Source organism: Pholis gunnellus (assembly GCF_910591455.1).
Source record: "Pholis gunnellus genome assembly, chromosome: 5".
Classification (NCBI taxonomy): Eukaryota; Metazoa; Chordata; class Actinopteri; order Perciformes; family Pholidae; genus Pholis; species Pholis gunnellus.
The window spans coordinates 1,518,267-1,528,369 of NC_136531.1; the positions used below are offsets into that span (position 1 = coordinate 1,518,267).

The 10,103-nt window shown below is 39.9% G+C and overlaps 1 protein-coding gene across 1 annotated transcript; it reads right to left on the reverse strand.

Annotated features, from left to right (window-relative positions):
• Window positions 1-3,928: 3,928 nt before the first annotated feature.
• LOC306696456 (trypsin-5-like) lies at window positions 3,929-9,030 on the reverse strand. Its single transcript, XM_079160066.1, has 6 exons — window positions 8,994-9,030; window positions 6,460-6,637; window positions 6,102-6,293; window positions 4,978-5,039; window positions 4,605-4,741; window positions 3,929-4,481 (listed from the first exon to the last, which is right to left on the reverse strand). The coding sequence occupies exons 1-6, from the start codon at window positions 9,022-9,024 to the stop codon at window positions 4,323-4,325; spliced, it is 759 nt and encodes a 252-aa protein (XP_079016192.1). The 5' UTR covers window positions 9,025-9,030; the 3' UTR covers window positions 3,929-4,322.
• Window positions 9,031-10,103: the final 1,073 nt, after the last annotated feature.

The following is a 10,103-nucleotide window of genomic DNA, read 5'->3' on the forward strand; positions in this document are numbered from 1 at the left end:
CAAATATGGTGACTTTTGTTCATTGGTTACGAAAAAACAACAACATGGTGACAGAGAAACTCACCGAGCTCAAGGCTTCACAACGTCAGTCCACAAACCAATGAGAGACGTCACCACACGTCCACCTCTTACAGTCTATGGGATGGACGTGTCGGTTGGTCGTTCATCCTTTCTGTGTGTGTGGTTTGAGCTGTTCCTCTCCCGTCTCTGACCCTTAATTGTGTTTGTCGTGGAGTGTTTGTGCTTCTCCCTCCACCACGTCTATATTTAGGCCTCTGTCTCCCTCGTTTATGGAGGCTGTGCTCCACGGACACACAAATCATTATGACGAGTTGACACCAGCGGAGCACTTTCCTCCGCTCCCAAACTGCTTCGTAGGCTTGTTGGTCATTTGGAGTAAAATGCAGAGCAAACAGGGCGATTGGGATTAACTTTTCACTAGAATCATCAAGCAGTCACCTTCATTTAATGTACATCTTTCGATGATTTTGTACAGAAATAGCATTTAAAACATATTTACTTACACGGAAAACAACTAACGCTCCACAGGTTAGCCACTCGAAAAGAAAGACTTCACTTCCTGTTTCGCTCTTTACGTTCCACCAGCTGTCTCTGGAGTACAGCGCCCTCTAGTGGCTTTAGTGGCAACATCATGTTTCCCACTAGGCTACATATACACAAAGTAATACATAAACTACCAAGTTATAGCACAATACTACGTATTTTTCGGCGAGCTACAGCGAGCTACGCACTCCGAATGCAGATATCACAGTGGCGGGCCGTCAGGGCCTGCAAAGCCTTCTCTGCTGGCCTAAACAGAATCACAAAGTTATAGCTATTTTATAATTTAATATTTTTTCTTAAATACATTTTTTCTTATATGTATTATAATTTATAAAAATATTTTTCCCATTATCTTATTTTCTCATTGCACAGCTACTGTGCTCCTCAGTTGCTCTGCTTCCAGTGCAGCTTGTTTTAAGTAGAGCTGTTATCCAATCAGATTTCACCTCTGTGTCTCTAGGTAGAAGAGAGGCCCCAGCCTGCAGACTCACCCAGTGCTGCCATGTGCAGTTTAAATTGAATGGGGACGATATTGTTGATTCAACCAATCAGATCTTTAGTTTGGGATTCATGGCCCCACCAGAGCGGTTTGCAGGCCTAGTTACGTCAGCTCAGAGTCCAGATGCCTCTCTGCCAGCAAGGTGCAGAGTGTGCTGTGATTGGTCAGTGGGCGGGCACGTGACTATGTGCCCGCGAAACATGATTGCTAGCTAGCAGAGCTTTGGTTGTAGCAGACAGAGTTCAAGTGGAAATATTTGAAAGACATTTTACCTAGCTTTGTTTTTTTAATATGAAATGGCGGAAGGAGGAGAAACGGATTTAGTGGCGGAGTTACTGGGAACGCTTTTCTCAAGAAGGACATTTCTCAACAAACTGGACAGTAAGAAACGACCCCACAGCTAGCAGCCCTGACCAGCCAGGAAAAGGATTTGTATGCATTGTCAGAAGCGTTGCACATGTTATGGCTGTGAATGTGTTTCATTTTAACTGAGCGTCGGTACTTTTGGAGAGACTCGAGTGGATCTACAACTCACAACCGCGGCCCGCCCTTCGCCGGTCCACGGCCGAAGACGACCACCGAACGCGGTCAAAGGCGACCACCGAACTGCGGCGGAAAACGGACAAGCGACCGGCAGCAGATCTGGTTGGACTTCTTACTGGAACTGATGTACTGGGATTAAACTCTTTGTCAGCATAGACAGCATTTGGTAAGTGAACTTCGTTTGTTTACCTCTACTGTTCATTTGTCTATCGTGGCGTTTTTATGAATAATATTTGAATGGCTCGTGCTCGTGTGGTGGAATGCGTGGATCCGCTGCAGGTCTGCTGGATTGATTTGTTGCTTTGTTGTCATATGAATATATGCGACTGCTCTTGTGAGTTTGTCATTGTGTTACATTGATTTGGACTATATTGTCCGTTAATGACGCAGCGTCCCGTCATGCTCGTATTCATGTATCTGCACATTTTATTTCATTTATCAAATGTTGCAGTGTTATGTGAATACGCGGCTTTTACACGAAACAAATAATAACCCGTAACTGTGACGTCATAATGAGGTTATTAGAAGTGGAGAACAGCACTGAAGGCCCAGGTATAAAATCCACGGCCCGCCACTGAGATATCATCACAAAAAAAGAGACCGTCATGGCCGAACGATAGCTTAGCAAGCATGAGAATTCCACCCTGAATCCGCAGATATCTTTCATATTTCTCTCCTTCAAACCGTTCAAACGTTACACAGTAGAACCCACACAAGAACAACCAAACCACAGAGCAAAACATTTGAAACGCATCGTACCTTGAGCTGGTTTTCTGGGTGAAAAACTCTGTAAATCCACTTAAATTATTTCGATACGTATCCACCCCGTCCCTCTCTCTTTTGAGAGTAAAATAGTTAATCGAGGCATTTATGCATAGGTAGTCCTGCTTTTACTTTTCAGCAAATCATTTCGACACTGTCTGTTGCGCAACTCTTGTGGAGTTTTAGTGGCTAAAAAGTCTGTCAATCACCTGACTGACCAGCCCACTGCATTCTACACTCATTTCCGTATTCTTAGACATATCACATGTGCAAATCGACCAATCATAGGCTTCGAAAACTGCCAATGCACACACAGGGAGCGACGAAATAATCACATAAAACACATAAATCAGGCCCCTGAGAGGTCAGACATGGTTCAAAATGATGCCAAACTGCTGTAATAGATAGTTTGAACCCTATTAGTGATAAAAAGTGAAATATATAGTTCTATTCTAATTTTATATACAATATAACAGCTGGAAACCTGGTTCCAAAATTCAGAAAATTCAGAATTTTGGCTTGACCTGGCATGATCTCTCTGTACTCTAACTTCTATCAACTTGGCCTGCTTCACTTTATCAAAGTAAAACCTTTCTGTGGAGACTTCTGACATGTTGTGCTATGATTGTGGAGAGTCTTAGGCTTACTGCTGCATTATTTCAAAGACAAAAGTGCTTTTCTTTTTCAGGCCAACTTGAACATTTTCAATTTGAGCTGTGTGCCATCTTCATTCAGCATTAACCAGTAACATATACACTGATATGTACACATCTCAACAAATCTCACAAGTGTTAGTGTTATTAAACCATCAAAATGATTGAAATAGACCTAGTAGAGACAGAGACAGACTCTTTTGAGTATGGGTATATATTTTTCGAGCAGCGGCCTAAAAAATATGCTTAGAGGTTAAAAGGTTAAATGTGTAGCACCACATTGAGCCTGTGTGACATCATTCTGTGCACCGCTACAGTTGTGTCACCTCTGCAGACCTGGTTTTATCCACTGCTCTCTTTCTGTGATCGTCAGACTGAAGTAGACTAACTTGTTCTTTCTACCATCATGAGACAACAGCGTCTCCTTCACCTTTAACCAGCAGCACAGTGGAGGTGATCTCATGTGAGCTTTAACGTCTTTACGTCTGTTTTAAAGTGAACAAGCTTACGGACACAAGATGTTTTAACCTTGGCCTGTGTCAAACAGGGATTCTATGGTTGTCTTGTGGATATGGCACAATTCAAACCTTTATGATCCATGACACATAAAAAGATCACTTTGTGATCTAAAACGTCAAAGAGCCTCCCCTGATCTACCAGAAATACATAAAGAAAAATGATTAAGAAAAAGAAAGCGTCCCTTCTCTTCCTGCCCTTTCCCCACAAATAATAAGGTGGTAAGTAAAGCAGCTATAATCACTGTTATTATAAGAACACACTGCCCCCACATGGCCACAATAAATCTCATTGTAGCTTTAGAGATATTGATTAATGGAGCTTTAAATGTCACAGAAATCTGTTTGTGTATTTTTTCTGTGACACTGAAAACAAAAACAACAACAAAGGATTGTGAGTCATCTTCATTTTATTTAAACTGACAACATTGTACAAGAAGAGTCATATTGATTATCATAGTTATCAGTGTTGTGGAAAGAATAGCAGACGTTAACACATGTTAAAATCTAGAGATGTGTTTTTATATACTTTGATTATTATTCTTTACCAGAAGGGTTTGACACCAAGAATGTGTAAACTAACAGTTATAACTCAGACACGACCATGTGAAGAATAAAGTCGTAGAATAACAGTTATTGTTTGTCTTAAAGGGCTTTACTAACATTTCATCAATAGTAAATTTATCAACTGAAAATTTAGAATAACTCAACAGTTTTCTTAATGCATGAGAAATGTCTGTTAGATGACAGAACATTTTAAAATAGAGCTCAGCCTACACATCACTGTCAGGGCCAGCGGATACCAGTAGTGGTTTTGATCCATTTCTTGTAAATATCTGCACAGATGTCCATCGATAGGGATTGTCCACCGCAGGCTATCTTATTACCTGTTACATGGACACCATAGATCGTGTGTTTGTGCACCACTCCTCCACCAGAGTCACCCTGTGAGAGAGGTGTAGATAGTTTTTGTTCAGACTTTTGTATCAATTACTGAAATACTCATTTATAATGAATTGGTAAAAGCTTGTAATGACTTGAAGAAAAGATAGTCAGAAGCCAACTCACTGGAGTGGTATCCACGTATCTGTCTTTGTAACAGAATACGTGTGGACGCTCATATTTTCTGTCCACACATCTGGTCAGACATTCTTCATACTTGGTCTTTGCACATTGGAGACGCTTTGATGGATCTATCTTGTGTGCTGCAAGATGGAAATATAAAAAGTGAGCTCTAACTGAAGATGCAGATTCATGTGTTATTACATAAATACATGACTATAATAACAAAGCAACACACTTCTGAGACTAAATGAAGATGTAGTGAATGTAAATATAGTCAGCAGTGTTACACACAATCAAAATAACAACACTAACTGTAATAAAGAAATAGATTATTGTTTATTAACGTAGATTGTAAAATAAACAAGATACATCTCACCTCTTTTTACATCACCGGGTAGTGCAGTTGAGGCATAACCTGCAATCTTAAGTTCATCACCTCTGAAATACAAGAAAAAGAACAGAAACCTTTTTATAGCAGTTTTCTAATAATTTCTAACAACTTTGCATTGAAAGAGGAACCCAAACCACTTTTATTCAGCAGAACACTGATGTATATACAGTTTGTATTTATTAGTGTTGTTGATGGATTCAGGTCCTAATCTTGACGTTTTAGTGCAAAGTATTTAAATTTGACATTGTGTTATGAATAAACACAGTGACTGCCTTCTACTGGCTGTTTATTGCAATTGAATTTTGCCATCAGCAGATCTGGAGCCAGCAGACCTACATGGCCATCGTATCCTCACACAACTGTTGGTTTGATATCTTACAGAAAGTGACTCAATATTCATGCGTTTTCCTACAAAAGTTCAACAAAACGATGTACGCTCAATGTGCTCGTAACATGAGAACAGTCTTCTCAAAATGAACTTCCGTCTTCACAAGAAACAACTCAGAAGGTTTAGGAAACAAAACTACTTGGTTCGGTTCAAGAAAAGATTGTTTGGTGTAAAATATCTACAGAAGTGCTTTTTACTGAAGCACTCGAGTCACGTGAGCATTAAATCAACGTTGACTTCTGGTTTCACACGGGGAACAAACAGCGGCCTCCTGGGTTAAAGATCGTTTTTTGACCCATTCCCGCCCGATTAGGACTAATTCAAACAGCAGATGGAGTGATGAGCTATTTTCAACCGTGTAATAATTTTAATAACCGTCAACGTTAACACCAGTACTAATGTGTTTCAATTCAATTTAATATGTTCAGCCCAAAATCACAAATCTGTCTCAGAGGGCTTTACAATCTGTACAGCATATGACATCCTCACATATGAGAGAAGTAATAACAGCAGTAGATCCAATAATAGCAGAATAACAATATTAAAAAAGGGAAATACCAGAAAGATAATGATGATAAAAGCAGTAATGCTTATATTTTATTTCCAGGGTAGATGAAAACAGAACTCTGTGGTTTAGCTACTCTCTATAAAGATATCAGAGCAAGTTCTCATTTTGAGTTGAACTGTCAGACGGATTAAAGGAGCAAAGATCACAACTCACCGTTTGGGTTTCTTATTACAGTCAGGAAGTTGTACAGGTATAGTCATAGTGGGTTTTCGTAGCTTCAGCAGCATGATGTCATGTGTCCTTGTGTTACCCTGTTTGTCTTTATCCTTAAAGAACCTAGCTAGGCCATCGATATCCCGTTCTTTATTAGACTCTGGTTTTCTACCTAAAACTGCTGTGATGGTCCTACAAGTGAAAGATACAGAGAAACAGAGTGAACTACTATAGATGCATCGTAGTGTAATATTAGTGACTGAACATCAACATTATCAATGCTTTCTCCATAGTTGGAATGACTTCATGAATGAGAAACATGGTGACTAGTTTTAAAGTAAAGTTGTCACTTTCTCACCGTCCTGGTTGGTAGCAGTGAGCTGCAGTCAGAATCCACTCCTTACTGATCAGAGTGCCGCTACAGGAGGGATCACCGTTAGATAATAAAGACACATGGTACACACGCTTCAATGGGTTACAATCTTTACCGCCGACGATTCTCTTCTGCAGATCCACCAGCGAGCCCACTGTGACACCTGAAACACAAAGTCCTCATCATTGTGAGTTAGAACACTGGTTGTTTGTACTCAGTAGACAACAACAGTTCAAGATGAAGGAACTACAGGACTGTCTCAGAAAATTTGAATATTGTGATAAAGTTCTTTATTTTGTGTAATGCAATTAAAAAAACAAAAATGTCATGCATTCTGGATTCATTACAAATCAACTGAAATATTGCAAGCCTTTTATTCTTTTAATATTGCTGATTATGGCTTACAGCTTAAGAAAACTCAAATATCCTATCTCTAAATATTAGAATATCATGAAAAAGTATACTAGTAGGGTTTTCAACTAATCACTTGAATCGTCTAATTAACTCGAAACACCTGCAAGGGTTTCCTGAGCCTTGAAAAACACTCAGCTTGGTTCAGTAAACTAAATCACACGTATGGGGATTATCACAATATTCTAATTCTCTGAGACAGTCCTGTATATATGACACCGTGTGTCACATTTAGGGGGGTTATTGGCAGGAAATGGAATATATTATACATAACTATTTCCCATTAGTGTATAACGAGCAGAAACTAAGAAAGTTATGTTTCTGATAGCTTAGAAAAAGCCATTGAGCCGTTCTCTAGGAGCGGGTCCTCTTCACAGAGTCAGCCATGTTGCACCGCCATGTTTCTACAGCAGCCCAGAAGGGACAAACTTCACATCATCTGAAGGTAGTGCTGGTTACTGAAACTGGTGTTGAACAGGCACCAGTGCTCAAACATTAAGATCAGAGTAATGACAAGTCACCGACGTTACTGCTGCTTTTCATGAGTACTTTTGAATGTTTTGGTGGAATTTAATATCACGCTGCAGCGCAGAGCTCCTCTAACTACACACACACACACACACACACGCACACACACACGATGAGTCAGTGAGAACAAATGTCGTGGCAGAAGGTGAAGATTATTCGATTTGACGGTAACTTCTCTCGTTACCGTTACTGCAATAAAACATTTCCGTGTAAAAAGCAAATACTTTATCAACACATGTTCAGCGAGCATGAGCTGCCTTGTTGACTTCTCTGCTGAGACAAAGCAGCCAGAGGAGGACAGAGGACTACAGGAATGGATGAAACTGTCTGATCTGGTCTGTGTTCTTCATTCTTTATAAACTTCACTCAGAAATGTGTTTTATTTTATACACATGGTAGATTTGTCTCCAGTGAGATTTTAATGACTTTATGAAGTGACCAGAAACAATAATAAGTTACATTTAAAATATGAATAAATTCTAATTCTGTTCTGAATTTATTTGTTTTTACATTTTAAAAGTAATCATTAAATCGTGAAGAAGAAGCGAGTATTGATGAATAAAGTCTTAAAGATAACTCTCTCTACCTGAAGGTCACTGAAGTTATCAGACACACTTGGAAAGAGAAGGCTGAGCAAATGTATTAATATGTATTTACTGAAAAAGCTTCATCACAATCTCTCTGACACAGGGTCAAGTTGAATGAAGGCAGCAAGTCACTCACTAAACTGGTGAACGCTTCCAGCAGGTTGCTAGAAAGAAGGCCGATTGCTCCTCAGATTCAGGAGGAGTGATGCTGACTCCATCCTGGTGGAGCGGAACAGTGGACCAACTGTTTATCATTGCAGGAGAGGTCATGGGAGTCCACCCATCTAGTCTACATGTGGACTAGAAGAACGCCTTCTACCATATCCACAGGGTTTCTCTGAGTGTGTGTGTGTGTGTGGGGTGCTGCAGTAAGTAAAGGGCACACTAGCTGTTACTATGAGCAGCAGCACACTGTTGGATATACAGTGTCCTTAAAGGTGCGATGTGTAAGATGTGGCTAGAAATTGAGTTTAAAACGTGTCTTCAGTCCAACATGAGGACGAAGAAGTCGAGTAGAGAGAAGAAGTAGTCGGTCACGTTGAAGGTGCAGCCTCCCGGTTAAGGGCGTAGTCCTTAAAAACAGGACTAAGCTTTGGACAAGAGACGTTCATCACCGTCCAAACCACTCGCTTTGAACAAAGACATAAGTTTGGTGGCAAACAATAGAAGTGATATCAAACTAAACTAAACTAGAGTAAACAATGGCGAGTTAAGAGATGAGGTTTGATGCTGAACTCGCAACGTTTCTTTTAGACTGATGAGGAAGAAGAAACACTGGCTTCCTACACATTTTGAAATAGATTTTAAAATGTTATTACAAACTTTTAAAGTGGAACTGTCCCCAGAATGCATCATAGATCTGTTAACACCCTACGAGAGGTGTAAGAACAGCACGTCTGATGCAGGAACTCAGTTTAAAACACACTGTTTACATGAAGACTGTCTGAAAGCAGAGAGAACGGTTACAGTGAGCAGCAGCAGTTGAACACTCACCGGCCCACAGCAGAAGGAGAAGACGCGTCATGCCACCCATCTCTTTCAATGATGCCCTCCTGGTGCAACACTGGAGCCTTTTTAAATGTCTTCACTCGGTCCTGTTGGCCTTCCAGCCACCAATCACCTCATGGAGGTTTATCAACACAACCGCATTGGGTACAAAGACCTACACGTATGCAAATGTGTGATAACGTATGGAATATGGAGGACAAAGACTCTGATATAGAAAGAGAAGAAAGATGAGACCAACATGAAGCTGACTTCATGGTGTATTCACGTAGAGGAACTCAGATATTGTTTAAGTTCATAATGAAGAAATGAGTTGAAGTCGGCTTTAAGTCCACATGTTGAATGAGAGGAATTCATTTAAAGCAGTTCAGTGGAAATGTTACTGTATACCTTTAATATCGCTCCATGAATACGCTCAATGTGTGTGTAGTAGTAGAATATGTAGTCGTAGTAGTTTTAATAGTGTTTGTGTAATACTGAATTATTTCTGTTAGTTTCCAGTTGTATCATATTACTTATTTGTGTAGTAGTAAGTAGTAGTAGTAGTAGTAGTAGTAGTAGTAGTAGTAGTAGTAGTAGTAGTAGTAGTGGTGGTGTTTGTTTAAAATTGAATTATTTCTGTTAATTACCATTTTTTATTACATTACAAATTTAATTTAGGTTTTACTGAATTCACACTAAACTATTAATTTGTGTGTCTGTGAGCATAGAGAACAGCCCCACATTAAAACACACACACACACACACACACACACCTATAGAACCCCCCCACACACACACACACACACTCACACTCACACAACCCCCCCCCCCCCCGCTCAGAGTATTTTCATATGTAACTATGTCCACTGAAGATTAAACAGCAGCTTTTTATGTCACTTACTTAGTAAAATGTGTCCTCGTGCCGTTGGCTTATCGACACAGAGGAGCTCAGGTGAGGCAATGATCGTCTGTCAATTCACAGTTTTTATGGTTTGATAGTACGTCATATTTTAATAAACGACACTTTAGCACACGACTCTGGTCTCATTGTTACTTTACACAAGGATCTCTGTTTTCACTGACACACACACATTCAAGCACACATTGCATATCAAA

What these genes read in the sequence shown, in the direction of transcription:
- LOC306696456 (XM_079160066.1), bottom strand. Translation starts at nt 9,024, where the DNA reads ATGACGCGTCTTCTCCTTCTGCTGTGGGCCG. An exon ending in TCTCCTTCTGCTGTGGGCCG is followed by an intron (nt 6,638 to 8,993) that starts GTGAGTGTTCAA and finishes TTTGTGTTTCAG; the next exon opens with GTGTCACAGTGGGCTCGCTG. An exon ending in TGTAATAAGAAACCCAAACG is followed by an intron (nt 5,040 to 6,101) that starts GTGAGTTGTGAT and finishes CTTGTATTTCAG; the next exon opens with AGGTGATGAACTTAAGATTG.